The 19896-nt window shown below is 43.9% G+C and overlaps 1 protein-coding gene across 7 annotated transcripts in view; it reads left to right on the plus strand.

Annotated features, from left to right (window-relative positions):
- Positions 1–19896, plus strand: part of stxbp5a (syntaxin binding protein 5a (tomosyn)) — an 82646-nt gene that overhangs the window by 50111 nt on the left and 12639 nt on the right. For 5 of the 7 annotated variants that reach the window (XM_052052885.1, XM_052052886.1, XM_052052881.1 and 2 more), the window contains 4 exons: positions 14–5421; positions 5817–5943; positions 9918–10086; positions 13664–13722. In XM_052052885.1, coding sequence (XP_051908845.1) covers positions 14–55 — 42 coding nt within the window. In that variant the 3' untranslated portion in view covers positions 56–5421; positions 5817–5943; positions 9918–10086; positions 13664–13722. The remainder of the gene's footprint in view (positions 1–13; positions 5422–5816; positions 5944–9917; positions 10087–13663; positions 13723–19896) is intronic. The other 2 variants (XM_052052882.1, XM_052052884.1) reach the window with 1 other exon arrangement.

A 19896-nucleotide genomic window follows, 5' to 3' on the forward strand; every position in this document is an offset into this window, starting at 1 on the left:
TCTTCTTGTCCAGATGATGCTGAAGTGCAAAGACAAAAAATGGTACCAGTTCTGATGGGCGTTCGCAATGGTTGCCTTGGTCATGATGGCGACCTGCTGCTGTTTTCCATTCAGCCATCCTCCCCAAGCCTTTCTTCGTTCACTCGGACACTTGGGATTTTCTTCCCTTAGCACAATGTCCCATACTCTTCTTACCTCACTCTGTTGTTGAGGCGGGGGAAGACACTGGAAGCAAGTACATTATTTCTGTGTATGCGTGTGTGTGCGAGTGTGAGTGTTGCCCATGTTCTTGTCCTTTTATTTATGATTCACACATGGAGTTCTCATTCTCATTTTGCCAAACCGTCCTTAGACTGATGTCAGTATTTAAACTGGACTATTAGCTCACACTTGGGAATATTGTTCAAATGTACAAAAAAAATAATATATATGTCATGATGTATACATACAAATCTAAATGTTGCAACGCTGTACTTCACTTCAGGGCGATCGGAAACAAACAGGAGAGGGACACAGGAAGTGACATCGCAGTGACGCTTCTATGCAGAGAGATTTGTATATATTTTTTTTTGTCTTCACACCTGGCTCCACTTTCAGACTCTTACATCCTTCCCAACAACACGTATGAATTCATCCCTTTCAACTTTCTCTTCACTACCCCTCCCCCCTTGTATTTATGAGAGGTGGTTTGGTTTCATGGCTCTGTCAATATCACTGGGAAAGCTCTTATTTTTCTATGGTTGTGAAAAAGTAAGTGATATTTTTTTTAAGGTTTTCGTCTCACTTTTGGGTTCTCCTTATGAAAAGGGCTGGGAACTTCGAGGAAGGCGGGGATAAATAAGGCATAATGTCATAGACTATATCGAAACTCATCTGTTCAGCATCCCCGATTAATTGGCCTCTTTCATCTCGAGTGTATAAATGCTGCTAGGATCACTGATAAACACACACACACACACTGCAGTGTCTTTTTTATTTTTAAATTATATGTACTTCTGTGAAAAGAATGAATACAGTCAACAAGCTTTGTTTTTGTAGATTCCCGTCATTGTTTGGCGTCCGGAAAAACTGATATATCCCTCCCACCGCTCCCCCACACGCACATCATTTGAAGTCAGATCTCACTATCAGGGTGGTTGAGTGACATGTGTGACAATCTGGAAAGTAGTACAACCATTGCGTTATATAAATACAAAGATTGCGCGAGGTCATGTATTGTTTCTGATGCCAAAGACTCGCGCTATGATGAAATTCACAATCCGAATGAATGTTTTCTTTTTTTTCCACAAAGAAGCAATGCTGACTTTCATGTTATCCGTCAGTAATTATATTTTCTGAACATATAGTTTAGTTGAACTTTGGACAAAATATTGAGAGAAAAGTTGAAATGTTATGAGAATGTTTGTCATGTTAAGGATGGTCAGAATGTTTTGAGAAAAAAGTTGAATTATGAAATTGGAGCCTCACGAGGAAAAAAATATTGAGGGGTGATGTATAGTACAACAACTATAAAGTCTTATTTTTTAAGGAAAAATGTTAAAATATTGTAACAGTTAATGAACCTGAAGCCGTAAAATTGTGTGACGGTAGAATAACACAAGTATCACGGTTTTGAAAAATGATCATGAATACAGTCCAAATATGATGAGAACAAAAGTTGTACAGTTATGAGCTGGAAGCTTAAATATAAACAAAGACATGCATTGAGAAAGTCATAAAAATTGTAACATTGGAATAAAGTCATATGAGCGAAGAAGTTGTAGCATTAAAAATATATATATATTTTTCCCACTAATAACTTGTAATTTTGTAATACTCGCTTTAATGCCACCAGTCAAACAGGACATTTAAAAAAAAAAGACCCCAAAAAACCCACACTAGTAATTAAACCTAACACCACTAGGTGGTGCCAAAGTAATAGTAAATAAACCTGCAAATGGCAACCCGTGAATGTGTGGTGGTTAACTACTTCTCGTTGACTATCTATCACGCTTCCCGTTTCTTTCAGTAAGCGTTCTTCCCCGTCGTCAAATACATACACGAAAGAGTGAGAAAGAAGATATTCCTCCTCCTCCACCACCACCGTCACTCACGTCACGTCCTGCAGTCAACAGTTTGTGAGTGGGTTGCAGTATTTTTCTCATGGTAGCCGACTTTTTTCTTGTACAGTTTTATGCAACTTTCACGTGGATGTTTATGGACTTTGCGGAACTGCTGCCACACACGAGAGAATTTGGGACATTCTGTAGTTAGAGGTTAACTGTGCAATGGGAGGGGGGGGGGGGGGGTAATAAAAGAGGAAAATGTACCCCTGGCTTGTTGGAGTTGACTTTCAACGCCAGGTGGCGGCAAACACAAAATAATTGCCTTGAAAAAGCCGTCTGAATGGTTTGCTGACATTTGTCTGCGTGGAAAACGTATTCAACCTTTTTGCTTTAAGCAAGCAGTAAAAAAAAAAAAAAATAACCTAAGATGTGACCAATCTACAAAATAAATATCCTATGTGAAAAGGAAGAGGAAGAAGTCATTTTGTAAATTTGATTGCGATCCTGCCCATTCATCACCATTGCTGTAATTTGAGTTTTTTTGTTTACTTTAATAAAAAAAGTCAGGTCCAGATTCTGAAATGCGCTTAAGTAGAAAATTTAAATAGTCTTATGACTCCCATGTCAATCACTAAGCCGCACCTCAAATTTTAAAGCTGCACACACTCAAAGTCACAGATAGGACAGTGCATAACGTGAGGTTGTCGAACCCAAAGTGGACGTGTTCACATTTTATTGAAAGCCATGTTTATCGACATAAATGAGTTTTAAATGCCTGAACTTGTACGTCTGGGCGGATTAAAACAACCACAAGATACAAACAGTATGGTGGACGGAGGAAAGGTTAAGGCTATGCCGAGCCCCTTCCACCGCTGGCACATGACATGCCAGCGATTCTGTTGCCATGGAGATGGCAACGGCGACTGACCAGAGTCGTGGACGCGTGGCAGGGGATCCCACCGCATTTGCTCTGGGGGGGGAGCTACTGAATGAGGGGTGTGAAAGGAAAATGTTCTCAGCTGATAAAGTCACTCAAAAGGATCATATTCTACATTATATGAATCAAATGAAATATTGATAAATTAACAGTGGTTGATCTTAATTTTACATATATAATGCCATATCTCTCAAATGTATTCATTTTTTGGCAAACGTTTTTTATAAAAAGATTTTTGTTTTTTCTCCCCAATGCTATTGGCTGTCAATTATGAGTACTGTATATTTTTACTATTCTGGTCACTGATTTCCCTTTTTTCGTTCGCAGCTAGGAGTCAGCTGGGATAGCCTCCAGCTCACGCCTGAGAACTAATGAAGACAAGCGCGATAGAACAAAAAATGTACACCGTTGATGGATGGTGTAGCTGATTATAATTCATCCTCGCATTTTTTTTCAGCTTTCTTGCCCACGGCTATGTTTGGACAGCATCTTTTTTGAGAAATGTGATAGGCCTAGCCGCGACCACATGAAGCTCCGTTTGTGGGGGAGCCCCTTAGATTAACTTTAACACATTGATGAAAAAGCACAGCGGCATTTTTGACTTTATATAGAGCTGAAGGGCGTGGGATGCGGCCGAGGAGGCTGAAAACTGACATATGCGCGCGGTTGACCTCGGTGGCTTGCCGGCGTGTCCGATACTTAAGAAGCCGTCTGTGTCCTGACATATGCAGTCGCTCATGCACACGGCGGCCACCCTTTGCCTGTAAGTAAATTTAGTTGTGGGTGAAACAGCCACCAAATTGCAAGCGGGTGCTTGCAATCTGTTACTCTGCGTGGGGGAAGTGATTGCTGCAACTTGTGAGGGTGCTGCTGGGTCACTCTCGACTGCTTTGCTGTCTGAGAACATGTCATGGAAACCAGCACTGGGCCTCACAGCGAGTGGTGGTCTCCAAGAGCCCACTTAAATTCACAGATGTGTTTCCGCCATTTCTAGATTCTTAAATGGAATGAAAGGAGCCACTTTGATTGGTCATGACTGAAGTCGGCTGTGACCACACCCACAGCGGCGCAGTCTCACTCTCTATTAGATTCACAAGACTGCTCATCTGTGAAATTTCTCGCATTGGGTCCAACCAGCCTCTGTGCAGAGTCACATCATGTGCTGGTCACAAAAAAAAAACCAAAATGGTGATAACCATAGTTTGCTAAATAATAACTGGAGGAACCGGTTAATCTGTCCAAATATTAATCCGTTTGCTTACGGTAATTCCTTTTGACGAAGTATAGGTGCTGCTGCGCAAGGTCTTCAGGGATCCTCAAGGTCCCTTTTTCAGATTTTGTTTTTGTAACTGCTGGCGTTTCCACGGCAACTGTGTGATTTAAAAAGGATATTTGAACGTCAAGAGGAGGGGGGTGGGGGGGGGGGGGGGGGCGCGGGGCTACGTTCTAGCCCGTGAGTTTACTTTAAATGTGGGTCAGTCGTAAGCTTCTATTAAGTCTTTCCCCTGGTGAGCCGGACTCATTTGCATTTTTGCTCGACTCGCGTCTCTCGCGCATCCATTAGGAGCGCGTCGCATATTCACGAGACTGTAGATGTGAATTGCAAGTATGAAGAATATGCGCTGGTATTAAATTGAGAGTAAGTGTAGTTTGCTTTCAGTGGTGCTTGACTAAATGAGGCACTTAAATGTGTGACGCCGACAGCACATTTCTACAATAAATGGATGAAAAGTAGAGAATCAGTCCAATGGGGCGCAACTAAAATATTTTTGCCCTACCTTAACTAGTGTAAATTTCAAACGGCCGCAAAAATTTGCCTCCAAGCCCGCTCGGTCATCGCTAACACGTGACGGGAAATGCCATTGACAGACTACCGATGAGCATCAGTGTCACGTTGTTATCTAACTCTTCAGCTCAGAGATATTTGAAAGTTCTTTAGCAATACTTATATATATATATATATATATATATATATACATATATTCTTCATCCTCTGAAAAGAGCTATTGTGACTGGAGTTATTACTTGCGGAGGAGCTGAGACTGTCTCCCATCTGCATTATAGCTGTTTGTCTAACATACTGCCCCCATGTGGCCAAGCCATGCACACCAGAAGAAGCACCACAATGTCCGGTCAAATTAAAGCAAAAAAACCCCAAAACGCTTTGTCCGAACATTCTAATTAAGTGTGCCTGTAATGTCCGTTTGTTTACAGACTGCTATTTTTCTCATTTAAAAAAATAAAAGTTTAGGTTTCAGCACCAGCTGGAGTGATGGGTGTGACCCTTTTAGATGTGCATCTGTGTCTTGTTAAGCAATCAAGCTGGCACTTGTTTCAGGATTCTGACTTTTGCTTCTTTTTGTCACATTATTGCCCAAGTGCCATTTTCTAGATCTTAGGTTTTCGATCATAGTCGCTTCCGCCTCGATAGATTTTTGGGTTGTAAGTATTTCTGTTTTCTGACTAGCTCTACATTCGTGTGTTTGGACTCATTATGTGGATTTTTGGTTACAATTTTCCTTGCAAGTTGCAAGCCCCTTCTGTTCTCCTTTGATTATTATTATTATGTCGCCAGCAATTTATGTTACTCCATTGTCAGTCCCTCACTTTTCAATAAATATTTTTTTTCTTACTGTCATTTATCCAAGTCTGCATTTTTGGGATTGACACTCGACCGTTCTGTGTTTGGACCCTGTCAGTATTTAAAACATTTTAGACATCACATTAGCGTTTCATATTTCAGTTCTGTAAAATAAATGGTCTTAGGTGGTAGATTCAACATTTGTTTTGTTTGACCTTGTGGCTGTAACATGACAGCGGCTTCTATGTTACAGATTTTTTTCATGAACGATCGTCAAATGCCCAGTCGACTACGTTGGAGTTTTCTAGAACGGTGATTCCCAATCACCGTACCGTAAAAGATCATCGCGTGTGTCTAAATGGGCCCACATTTCACACGGAGTAAGTACATTGAAACGAGATTGTGATTCTTGTTTTCTCTCCCAGTGCACTTTTGATGTCATTTTTCTTTGGTGTGATTTGAGCTTCATTTGAAAGTAAAATGTTTGCTTGGGCTTCATGAAAGCTGACAAAAAGACTGCTCTAGAAGCAACACCGTCAGGTTGGGTGAGTTAAGTCCCTCTGCCGAGCGCAGCCTTTGTAGCCCGTGGACGTTTCTCCGTGTAGCCTGTTTACCCACAGATAACACCAACCCCCAAAGCCCCCCGACACGTCTGGTAATGAATACGTGTCTGTTGCTCTAAACGGGCTCTCCAGAGGCACAGTTGTGATGAACGAGCGCTTTGCGTCTGCGTTTTTAGAGCCTCGCGCCGCAGCTAAAATTCCTCCCCGGTGATTATTGAGCAGGGAAGAACGAGGATGATGACCTCAGCAACTAACCCAGACAGAATAAAACGGGGGCAGACCACACGGAGCTGGATGCGACGCAGCTATTCACGGATTGAGGGATTTCATTTCAGGCACCAAAGAGTCGCGCTAATCTTATTTTTACAGGAGTTTGTGCATCTGGCTTTCACCTTCCGAATGCCAGGCAGTAAACAAAAGAAATGGCTAATTAGCTTGACTGAAGCCTCACGTGCTTGTCTGCATATTAATGCGCTTCAAGGTTAACTCAATGCAAAACGGATATAAAAACAAAAATCAGCCGGCGTCTGTATTGAGGTTGAAAAAAAAAAAAGCTTCATACCTGCCAAACCAGCTCGGAAGGAAACAAAAGCTTTTATTTCTGTTTTTAGGCTGTGTTCACATTTGTTCTGTCCTCTACAATGAAGAGGACAGAACAAACCCTTGTGCGGAGAAAGCTGACTGGAAAATGGATGGATGGATTTTTATAATGAAGTAAAAAAAAATTGCGAAAAGACAAATTTGACGTTTGTCTTCTGCAGAAGCTTCTCTTAATGCAATAGATGGGGCCAAGGTGGGGCGCGACATTCCAGTGCCCCAAGATGGATGACATAAGGTCGCATACACTCCATCAGAGACCAACCAATGAGCCAATCAGGGGGTGGGGGTGGGGGGGGGGGGTCAATTTTGCAACCTCATTGCTGAAGAAGCAACCTCATTGCTAATCCAAGTTGAAGTCACACAGCTCGGCGAAGCCCATTCGACCCGTTTTTGCGCACACCCGCTAATGCTAATATTCAGCTGGTTCACACTTGACCAAACGAACCACGCGCATCCGAGCAACCAAATCAAACCTGACAAGTGTGAACACGGCCCCGACATGTTAAAGGCAAAGCAAAATTCAGCCACGTTTCAAAATGACTGAATCGGGCAGTGCCTCGACAGTATGTTATCATACCGTATGACTAAAAAGCCTTTTTCCTCACTGTGCTCTCATGATACACGGAGCCCGGAAAGCACATAATGGACCCGTGAGTGGTTTAACCCAGGCTGCTTTGGGTCGCAAGCACAGTCCTCCTCCACCCATCCAACTGTGGTTTTAGCACATCCTCTGTGCTCATAATGATGCTTTTTCATCAGTGCTCCACTTAAAAGTGTGGTGACACCTCCGGTAATATGTATTAATATCGAAGAAAGCCTAGAATTATTGTGTTTCATCACCCCCCCCCAAAAAAAAAAAACTTTTTCGCAATTATCGTAGCTCTCCGAAGCTGTACTATAGACTACTATCCAGAGACTTTAAAAAAATGGACTGAAGCGAGGAGCGAGGAAGTTGCAAATAAATAAAATTAGATACTTTCCACTTCCTTTCCACCATCTAGCATAGCAGCAGTTGTCAATGGTCTCGTTCTATCGTGGCAGTATGAAGGAGCACAAACCGTCAATACTTTTACGAATATAAAGCTGCACACCAAACAGACGCGCAAATAAAGAGACTGCGGAAAGCAGCATGTGAGAATTCCGACTTTCGTGCCTTGCAAATTTTCACAGCGTGTGAGACTCGTCTCTGGAGAGAAGCGTACAGATCAAGCAACCGCTCAGTGGAGATGCTGCTATCGGCACAATAATATATATGTAATATATATATATATATATATATATTTATATATATAATATATATATATTATCTCTTATATATAAATATTGCGCGTCATCCCGCACGCGGTCTGTCCTTCCGTCTGTCCCTTTTCAAAACGTACCTACTTCACCACGCCGCCACTGCACCGCTCAGGCAGTGGCTCACTACGATCGCGCGAAAAAATGTTGTCTACCCACAAGCATTGCAATGAAATTGTTAGTTATTTAGTAGAGCTAAACATCTCTTTATTTTCGCGATAAGCAATGAAGATGAACAAAAAGTTGAACCAAGCAACAACACTTTTGTGGTCCGAAGGCCCACCTTACCAGCCTTCCGCAGGAACTAGCTGATGAGCCGCCCGGACGTCGGCGAACCAGCTAGTATATATATATATATGTCTAATGGCTTCTCTGTTTTAATATACTCTTAATTTTTACTTTGTGCGCTGCTTATGCCGAACCATTATCTAACGTGAGCTGTCACTTGGCTCACGTTGCGTATCGGTTCTCCCCCGGAGCAATATGTCATCGGCGGCCTTTTCCTCGTTGCTGTCACACGGCTGCCTCAAAAAAAAAAAAAACATTTGCAGCATCAACGCAGGCAGTTAAAACAATTAGTTGATGTAATCCGTCCATCCATTTTCCGATTCAATTTTTCCTCACAAGGGTGGCGGGGGGGCTGCAGCCTATCCCAGGTGTCTTCGGGTAGTGGGCGGGGGACACCCTGAACCGGTGGCCAGCCAATCGCAGGGCGCATGAAGACGAACAACCATCCGCGCTCACGCTAACATTTTTGAGAGTTCAGTCAGAGTTTTTTTTGGAATGTTGGAATAAACCGCATTACCCGGAGAAAACCCACACAGGCCCGGGGAGAACATGCAAACTCCACACAGGGAGGCCAGAGCCGGGATTGAACCCCTGACCTCTGCACTGTGAGGTCGACGCGCAAACCACTGGCCGCTAGTTGACATAATCGTTTCAACAATTTTACAGTTGGGCGATGAAAACGAAGCCACCTTTTAATCCGGTTGACCATTTCAACCGCTTTCGTGCTCGTCTTTTGTGATGAAAGGCCGCCGCCTGGATTTCTCTCCTTGTCCACTAATTCTTCTCGGCTGACCCCGGCATCACGGCGATATGTGGCGGCGCTCCCGCCGAAGCATTGTTGGCGATGCCAAATGAAGAAGTCTGGTCGCTTGCGTCTCAGAAAACACCGCTGCATAGGAAATGTCGCTCGTTCATTCTCCAGGTTAATTATCTCTCGAAGCATCTGGCTTCCCCCGATGGATCCATATGCTTATTTATTCCTTGCTGTGTTTCTCATCTACGTTTTCAGCCCGTAGTTTACCTTCAGGGAGATGCCATCTGCCTTGTTTACTTTCCTCCATCTTTTAGTCTCGTCACGTTGCCGCTCGGCGGACGTATGTCAACATTGCTGCGGTGCTTTGTAAGCCCCCCTCCCAAACCCCCCACCCCGCTGTCAGCCGAATGACTCGTTTGTCAGCGTCGCCGATGGCTTCGGTGACGAGTGAGTGACACGTTAATCGCGATACCGGCAAGAGCGTCTTCTGACCTGGGTCGGCATGCCAGCGACTGCCCGAAACGTCCTCGTTGAGAACGCGCCGTTTTTGACAAAATGAACACTGATTAGCGATCGCGATTTTTGAGGGATCATTTAAAGCCTCGATCAGTAACGATCGATTTATATGCTAGCGTCACACATGAAGATAGTTCTGTGCTTTCGGCATATTGACCAGAATGCCCCCGTTCCGATCCTCCCCACATCATCAAAGCTCCTCTTTAAACTCGATTAGCAGCCGTCTCGACGAGCTGGACCTTGAGTCCGCCCGTGTGGTTCAAGTGGTTAATGAATTCATCAATCCGAGGCTTCAAGGATGCCGACTCCTCCGTTTCCCTTCTTTTGTTTCCTCCAGGTCCTCCTGGATTCACCCGACTGCCCTTTTTCGTGTCCGCGTTGCACTTTCCGACGTCTTCATTCCACGGAGACCTTGAATCAATTACCGAAGTTCTGCGGCAGTACAAATGAAAGATTTGCTGTTGGACGGCGTTCAACGCCCAAGCGCCTCAGCAAGAGTTGAGACGGTATGTCGAGAAGCTTAATTTTTGTTGTTGTTGTTGATGCGGCCCGGTGGCTAGTGGTTAGCGCTTTGACCTCACAGTACAGAGGTTGTGGGTTCGATCCCGGCTCCAACCCGTGCCTGCGTGGGTTTTCTCCGGGTACGCCGGATTCCTCCCACATTCCAAAAAAAAAGCATGGCAGGCTGATTGAACACTCCAAATTGTCTCGAGGTGTGAGTGTGAGCGCAGATGGTTTTTCGTCTCTGTGCGATTGACTGGCACCCGGTTCACGGTGTCCCCCGCTTACTACCCGAACAGCTGGGATAGGCACCCCCCGAAAAAGCGGATCAGAAAATGGAAATCTATAGTTTGCCAGACTGCTAATTTAGAAAATATAATTGAAACCGTACCGCAAGTAGATGTGCGGTCAAAATAGTTTTCAGAAATTGATTTCTTGGAATAATTTTTCACAGTCGCTTGTATTTTAACGGCATAAATGCTGTTAAACTATTTCAATTTACTAAGATGCAATTTTCTGATATTTTAGGTGTTCCGTACAGGGCCGCGCGGTTATCTCGGGCAATTGTACTGACGGCGCATCGGCTATCTGCCTGAACATCTGCGGCTGGCATCCGAACGAGCAGCTCGCTGGTAAAACATTATAGGGAGAGAAAGAAAAAAAAAAACAAACGCATGCACGCTTGGACGCTCTAAGCTTAAATGTGTCCTGGGTTGATGATGGTGGCGTTGCTATCAATGAAGCTATCAGTGATTGCGGTTATTTACGGTTCAGGCGCCTGTATTAGCATCAGCCCGGGGACAGCTGCTTAATCTAACGTCGTTATCAGATTTATGATGACCCCCCCCGAGTCTCCCTCCTGGAGGCTCATGGACCGGCATCAACAAGTCTGGGGATTTGGGTGGCTTTGTGACAAGATTTGGTCGCGCCACTGATTGTATGTGATACAGTCATGTATGAGAAATCTGATATGGTAGAGTACTGATGTGGCAGTTTTGCCGACCTACGTTTTTTGGTGGGGGGGGTGGAGAAAAGAAAAAAAAATGCTCTTGTTTACTCTCACCAGCTCAGATTCGCAACCCCGATTAGCACCTGTGCCACTGCGCTCAATGCTAATTGGAGCTATTAGGCGACTAGGGGCCTCCTAATTTATGCAGTTGGGGGCCCGTCACCGAAACCTCATTTGGAAATTTCGCCCCGATGACGGAGATCATCAATTACAGACGTGGTAAACCTGATCACACATCATGATGATGATCCCTCTTGCTAAAAATCCCCCCCCCCCCGCCCCCCCACTGCCTTAGCCCTATTTGAATACTCTATTCAGGAAGCGCTTACCATTGTTTCCCCTCACGAGGGGACCGTCACCGAGAGCGGATTTCTCTTCTCGTTTTTTTTTTTTCCCTGTTCTCATTTGCGCATGTGGATTCCTCCGTGTGGTTTTGAATAATTAGGTGAAGTGTCACGCAAAACAATTTGTGAAGCATTAGGCAGCTTTACTACATTGATCCAGCAGCTGAACCACAAACTAAGATGTTTTTTTTTTTTATGAACCGAAATAAGAATATTGCCCTCCAAAATGTCATTTTTTTCCTGTTGTCGTTGAAAGTAAAGTGCTCAACGATCGTCACTTTTGCACATGCTGCAGTATTGAAAATGAGCTCTAAGAAACAATTGACCGAGAATGAAACCACCATAAACACAATCCAGATGTGAACTCAATTAGCTTGCGGTGCTTTGTAAAATTTGCAGTATCCACTTGGAGAAGAAAAAAAATATATGCAAGCCAAGTTTGGATGTTGTATAACATGCGAGACACGTTCTGTTATGTCAGATGTAATATGTGAAAAGCTTTCTGCACATTTAATGTTTTATAGAAAGCGAGACAACGGATTGGGTCCGGTTATGTAACAAGTGTTGATGTTGGATTGATACCCTGGACTTGTTATTTTGTGTCTTTGGTTGGACTGCGTTTTGAATGGGCACGTCTTTGCCAGTTACTGCAGTTACGTTGATATGAGCTGCAAATGATTTATTTTTAAAAAAAAAAGCTCCAAGCCTGCCTTGCATACCTCTGGGCCGTCTTAAGTGACACATTCCTCCCCCACTCCAACTGTCATAATTCATGTATTATTTTTCTAATTACTCTGGAAAAAAAAAAAGACTGAACTCGCCTCCATCCGAGCGCGTCGCCGACGCCGCTCGGGCCGACGTGCATCACTCTAAGTGGCACAAATGGCTTTCATAGATGCCTTCGCGTTGCCTTCATGGTCTTACCTTTTCGCAAATCAATACAAGGGATGAGGGATGCGGGGACTGAAAGCGTTGCAATTATATAGCCGGCATAATGGTTTTAATGGTTGATCTTTTTTTTTGCGATTCATCACAGAGAGTGGGGGAAAATGTAAACGTATACTGCTAGTTGGAATTATTCCGATTCCTACGCATGGGCTATGTGGAGTTAATAGACCTTTTTATGATGGTGTCATTTTGAGCCTGTAAAAAAAAAAACGACTTCCCATAGGTGGTGGGGGTGGGGGGGAATGGAATTTGAAAGTTGGAATTATTGATTGCGGGTAAAAGAACAAGCGAGGTCACTGCGACCCCATCGACGCATCCGCCGTAAATCAAGATCTCATTTGGTGATTAGCACACGGCGGGCCGATATCATCACGTGACAAAGTGATTACAAAATGAAAGATGGAATTCCATTTGACGTCCTCACCCCCTCCCACAAAAAAATAAATATATATTTTGTCCGTTAGATAAATAAATTGGAAGGTAGGCCAACCTTCCCTGATTTGTTGTTTTTGCTCGATAGCATCAATGGGGGGGGGGGGGGGGGTCTCTCCTCATCATTCCTTAAAATGATCTATTTCTATCTATATTGTCTATCAGCGATTAAAGGGCAATATGGGGGGGGGGCAATCTGTATTGCCCATCAGGGGACATAGATCATCTCCGCTGGTGGCAGAGAGAGCGTTTTTTTCGGAAATATCCTCCCTCTCCATCGGCTCAGCTCAAATGTCCTTTTGATGAAGCGGCTGCGTGGGAGCTTTGGATTTCAGGACCGGGAAATATTTGAAGACCACGAAGGGGGTTCGGTTCGATTCTGTTCAACCCAATTCTCGATTTTTGTGAGCACGCCTCAAGTTTTACTCACCAAGCAAAGCGTGTGTACATAACAATGCACGCATACTAATCAAATTGACGCAGGAACTAAATTAAATAGTCTGCAATTTTCGGACTTGGATATAACGACTATCTTGTGTCTCCTCTTAATCTTGACGCATCCGGTTTCTCTTAAAACAGAAGCACCAACCGGCGTATTAATCATGGCTAATTGAAGACCCCGCTGGGAGTAAATGAGCCTTAATCTGACAGCTCAGTGCGTACTATTCGCGCTGGAGGGGGTGTGAGGCATGTGGATGGCACAGTTTGGCTTGGATTTATAGAATCAGTACTTGCAGTCGAGTCACTTTTTATTTTTTTTTTGTATGCATTGTTAGACGTGTGTAACCCTGTCTGACTTTCATCCCGTTTGACAGATAAGCACTGAATCGATATATTTTTGCCTTTCAGACCAGTTCTGCGCCTGCTGATGAAAATGGAAAAAAAAAATTAGAAGGTAAAGCCAGAAGGTAAGTCCCAAAAAAAAAAAAAAAAAAAAGATTCTATGCATTTTTTGTTACTTTTGAAAAAGCTTCCGGGAAAGATAAGCCTGTGATGTGTAAAAAAAAAAAAAAAAAGAGTGGCTGTATAAGCAGCTGCAAAAAATGGAATATGCCCACTTTTCAGTTAAGGTCTCGGGGAAAGCGACAGTGATTTAAAAAGGTTTTTCACAAGGCACGCGGCAAAGTACTCCCGATCAATCGTACGCATTCACACATTCCTATAACACCTTCAGCCCATTAAATTTGTGTGACTCCAAAAAAAAAAAATCCTTCCCAGTGGTTATTATATTTTTTTACACTATAATAAATTGGTTAAAAATCAACAGTTTACAGTTCTTGGGAATCAGCAGGCGAACAGATTATTGTCTTTGTGGGAACCTGTGAAATGGTCAGGGTCTCCATGGTAACGGTGACTCAAACACCATCACAATATTAAAAGACTGGTAAAAATGAAAGCAAAATTATCTTTCCTGCTGAAGCTATTTAAAAAAAATCCTGACTAGAATTACAACCAGGTCAACTGATACCCTTGCGTTGGTGACAACGAGGCGCTCTAATGCGGCCACACTCGTCTTTATGCCTTATTCTTTTAATAGAGTGCGAAAAAAAAAAGTTTATTGTAGTCATAGAGAATCTTCCGCTCCAGTCCAGATGGGGGTGGCAGCGCACAATTTTACAACCCCCTGCCCATCACGCATACAAACGCCGCCAAAACACGTAAAGCCTCGACTGACACGCCATATTGCCAAAACAAGCACTTTCCCCCCTCACTGAATCTCGATTGTAGCAATAAAGCATAATGAGCTACGTTGCAAATTGGAAAGACGGTGGGTGTAACCGCGCTGAAAACGAGCAGCAAACAAGGCGCGCGCTAATCCCCGTCGTGATTAACACCCTCGCCTTTGTCTTTCGTCGTCTTCTCTGCTCGTGGCGTCCCTGGCAAATGTGTGTGTTTTGATGTTAATCTGTGGAAGGAGTGATCTTCGGATTTCCATATTTCATTTCTTTGCAAATATCATGGCAAGCACCGTTTCGTGTATGCGTGACAGCTTTTGTTCGATTGGTGTAAAATGAAAGAGATACTTGCAGTTGAAAGTATCTCGAGCTTCCGAATGGATTTCGACTCTACGGGGACAGATTTGAGCTGCTTTTTCACGCTTAATTTTAAAACGTAATTTTCTAACGCCGGGAATGTCCGCAACATTGACAGAAAAGCAAGAATATATTAATGATCTGCGTTATGCTGCTGCACGCCTTAACCACGTGGGGGCAGTATAATGACCACAGCAGAAACCTCAACAGTAATTTGCCCTTCTTTGGAGATGATAAAGAATATATGCAAGTATTATGTGTACATTTTGCTTAAGTTACATTTCCATAGAGAAGCTAATTGTAAGCATGCCAACGGTATTTCCTGTTCGCAACAAGCTAGCCAGCGTTTTAAATACACAAGTTGTATGTTTAGTTTGACAGGAAAAAAATGCAAATGTGAATTGCAAGAAACAGCTCGACGCTTCTTATATTTTGAAAAACTGCTCAATTGCCAAACAGATGCTTGGTATGAAGTGAGTCGCTCATGTCTAAAAACATATATTAAAAAATGGCGAAATGGAAGCACATAATTCGTATCTTAAAATGACAAAGTATCAGCATTGTAATCCTCAATGATTTTTTTTTTTTTGGTGATGTGAATCTGGACAGAAAATTATGCGAGATTATTTTCTTCTTTTTCATCTCCGTGACCTCACTGGCTCATTCGATGTCGATTCGATGACAGCGCGGTGCCGCGTCGGAGGCTCCTCAGCCGCTTCGCCGATTGATTGGGATTGACCGGCTATCCCGCGAGCCATCTTCTTACCCTTAATTGCCTTAGTGTAATCCGCCTCGGTGTCGGCAGCGACTCTCAGCGAAGGCGACTCGACTTGTTTGGCTCGTGCTCAACCTCGCCGTGCCAGGGAAACCGCCGCCAAATAAGAGCAAAACGTGATGCGGGGATGCTCGAGCACTCGGTTCGTCGCAACAAGCGCGTGAAGTTGTTTGTCTACACCAAGCTAACAGCGGCCTCGGCGTATTAACGACATTTATTTTGGCACGGGGTGACGTTACATCAGCCGCTTGGCACGTTCGGCTCGCTTGTATGACTGCTGCTTTCTGCCAGGGATTATTGAGCAGACTTCCGTTTTGATGATCCTTTTTTTCTTTAAATGACGCTTTTTTGAATTGAAGCCAATAATAACAAGCCTCGCGTTCTGGACGCTAACACAAGCTGGCTCATTGTTTGACGACAGGAAGCGTCATTCCGAATTGCTCATCTTTAATATGATAGCAGAGGTTAAGCGCTGGCCATGACAAAGCACAGAAGACGAGCGATCCCAAGATAAAACGGTGACTCTTAATTACCGCGTAGGTAATCTCATTGGGATTTATTTATTTTTTTGGCGCACAAACACAAGAGGATGCCATATGCGCCGCTCGGATCTGTCAACTCCCATTCAGGAGATTCGAGCCACTCGGCGTCCTCTTTACTGTCCATTTGTGTCGAGTATTTTCCCCCCCTCCCAGTGGCAAACCGGAACAAATGTTAAGGCCTAATTGCTCCTTCTTGGGAAATGACCGTCCCTGAGACTGCAGTCTTGAGAATTACAACCCCCCAAAAAAATTACAAGGTCTGACGTGTAGCTTAAATAAAAGGCTGGCGAAACGAGGGGACAAAGGGACTCTTTCAGTACTTTTACTGCTCGCACGGTTGCGCGTCTGCCAATACGCATTTAGACATCAGGCACCGCACAAGACGGGGGGACGGATTAGTCAGACCGGGAGTTAAAACGAAAGGCACATTCATGTTCACAAAAATGTGCAAAAATTGATTTAGCTGAGGGGTGGGGGGGGGCAATTGCGGTCCTCAAGGGCCGCTCGCTATTCTGCATCTTTTAGATGTTTCCCTGCTCCAACACATCCGATCGGAATGATCCGGATCGGGCTATGGCACAGCTTGTCAGTGCCTCGTAGTATTTGTACTTTTCTCCATGTAAAGAAATTAAATAAAAGTCACTCTAGTTCAGCTGGATGCGGTGAGTCGGTGTAGAAAAAAAATAATAATAATGCAAATGTGTGTGTGTGTGTGTGTATATATAATATATATATTAGCGTTAAAGTAATTGTTTGGCAGAGAGAATCAAAATGTTCGTTATTTTTTTTGGGGCGGGGAGTAAAAGCAACCCATGCCGCACGCTCCAGTTCATTTGCTGCTCATGACAATTTCAACTGCCGTGCCACTTGATTTTTTTTTTGGAGACGCTTAATGGAATATTCCATTAGGAAGTCGAAGTGTTTTTTTATACCGCCGCTCTGCATGCGCTTTGGTAGGTGGTGATGAATCAAAACAAAACTATGTTAATAAATGCGTTTCCTGCTACACGCCTGATGTATCATCAGGCGTCCCCCCCCTTCTTCTAAGTAGACAGTTTGGCTGTGAGTGGTAAATACACATTTGCAGCAGAGAAGGTGGGAGGTGTTTTTCTTTTCCCCCCTTTGTGTGCGTGTGCGGCCATATTTTTTTGTCACTTTATATTTGGCCCCTATTGAATAATCCTCTTCATCTCCATCCAAGGTCATCGCGCTTTCATTCAAATATATTCAGATGTCTGGCGAGCAGTTGGTCCATTCCGGCTGTGGGGTGAAATTGATTGCGGTTGCCTGTTCTGCATGGACATGCTTTAACGTGGTAAACATGATTTCTCTCCCGTCGAAGCCGAGCACATGCTCACTCTGTTGAACAAAACGGCTTTGCGCGTGCAAGACATTTTCGTTTGTTTTTATTCAATCCGTATGAGGTTTTTAGTTGTAATACATTCAAGATTTTGCTCTCGTTATCGGTTGGGTGTTGTTTGCCCTGAGATGAGAACCAGTCTTATTGTTTGGGATTTTTTCTTTTTTTCACATTTTGGCTTGTTTTAATTAGCTTTTAGAGCACGTTTGAGCTTTTTTTTTGTTTTGTTTTTTTGAATTTGGCTTTTATTAGTTTTAGTGTTTAGGTTTAGTGTAGGGATTTTCTTTGGGATGCAGGAAATACACATCCCAATCGTATGCATTGTAACTCCTCCCACGTCGAACCAAATTTCATATTCGAAGCAGCTTTTGTAACTTGCCTTTTTGACGTCAGTCTTCTCGATACCCCACTTTTTGACTTTTTCGTTGTCTCGTTGTTAATTTTTACGTGCACACCTGCCAGGGGATTTACGCAATTCTCACTGCATGAGTCCAGCGTGATTCTACGTGGACTCTCGCTAAACCTGACATAATGTACCTCGCATGACGCGGCCGGCATCTCCACATTCATCTTCTGCCTCTGTTCAACAAAATTCATTCAATGTGTGTGTTCAGTGCTCGGCTTGCCGTACTTTGTTTTGAAACCGAAAGTCGTGTAAATCACTGGGACAACCCTGTAAGCGCTCAGGAAATGACTCCGTTCGCATTCCAAAATATACCGGTCCGCTCTCAATTTCCTGCTGTGTCGCAGTATTTTATAGGTTTTTTTTTTCCCTTGTCATAAAAATACTGGCCTGCAGAGCTGGTGTGTTCATAAAAGACCACATACGCGCTTGATGATATCAAGCTATACGTTTCAGAGAGGTTTACTTTCAATGATCAGTAAGCCTCTCGAGAATGCTTCTACATTAGGATGTTCCATCCCACTTGATTTACAGGCCTATACCAGTATGAGTATTGACACACCAACAGTGAGGACCGATACCTCCAAGTTACTTTTCATATATAGCACAGGTGTCAAACTCAAGGCACGGGGGCCAGATCTGGCCCGCCACATCATTTTATGCAGCCCACAAAAGCAAATTAAACATGTCAACTTCCATGATGCTAGCTAAAATTTCGACCAAAATTTAAAATTCTCTATACATACATAAGAGACATTCTAAGCATTTCCATGTAACCAAAAGCCTCATTACAGTCACTTAAAGAATAGTTGAATAAGTCAATAAGTTATTGACTTTTTAAAATTTGGTTTCAGTCATAACGGCCCTCCAAGGGAAACGGTAACTAAAATGTGGCCGGTGATAAAAATGATTTTGACACACCCTACATGATGATGAAACTTTTTTCCGACCCAAGCGATGTTTCTTCGTTGTGTCCGCACCATAGCGCCCACTACTGCCCAGGAGGACATACTCGATGTCAGATTTTCTGTCAAAACGTTATTTAACCCTCCCACCCCCACCCCCACCCGTCCCACTCCATCCACCCTACTCATAATTCTGAAAGAATATGCAATCCCGTCTGTATAGATTGTGAATTCCAGTAATGGTGTGTGTGTGTGTATCATTGGTATGCAGAGCACAAGTGGCGGAGATGCAGTGGCGAGCAGGATAGACATACAGTTTTGTCAACCCCCCCCCCCCACCGAAATATTCTCTTCCTCATTCTATTGGTAAATGCCCACACTCTTCGGTCTCCTTATTCCCGCAGTATTTTAGCACTTCATTTGAGTCCACTTTGTTCATATTTCTGGTAGCCCCCCCCACCCCCGCCAGCCCCTGCCCCATTTCCGACATCCCTTCTTACTTTGCACTCTCCGCATGCGCTAAGCCCATCTGTCATTATCCACTCGGGTCTGTGTTACCTTCCTCTCTCCATTTTCATCTTCATTATCATTCTCCCCGACCTCACCCCCGGCGCTGCTCTTTTTGTCACCTGTAAGATTGCCGCGGAGGATAACCGAGATTTCATCACAGGCCTCATGAATAGGTTATGCAGATGTCACCGACACCCGCTGCGCCTCATAAATACGCTGCTTATTACCTGCCTCGCGTGCCATGACTCAAACACACGGCGCCGCGCTAGCCGTCTCCTTTTTTTTTTTTTCATATGTACATGATGACACGCATAAGGGCCAAGCAGCAAATGCACCTCCAAAGTTGGACATTCTATTTGGCCCACCGTGTTCGGTCAAGGGCGGCACGGTGCCCGACTGGTTAACGCCTCGTTATCACAGTGCAGAGGTGCATGGTTCGATTCCGGCTCCGGCGTCCCTGTGTGTTCTCCTCATGCCTGTGTGGCTTTTCTCCGGGTACTCTGGTTTCCGCCCACATTCCAAAAACACGCATGGCAGGTAAATTGAAAACTAAA

This window comes from Hippocampus zosterae, chromosome 19 (genome assembly GCF_025434085.1).
Source record: "Hippocampus zosterae strain Florida chromosome 19, ASM2543408v3, whole genome shotgun sequence".
NCBI lineage: Eukaryota > Metazoa > Chordata > Actinopteri > Syngnathiformes > Syngnathidae > Hippocampus > Hippocampus zosterae.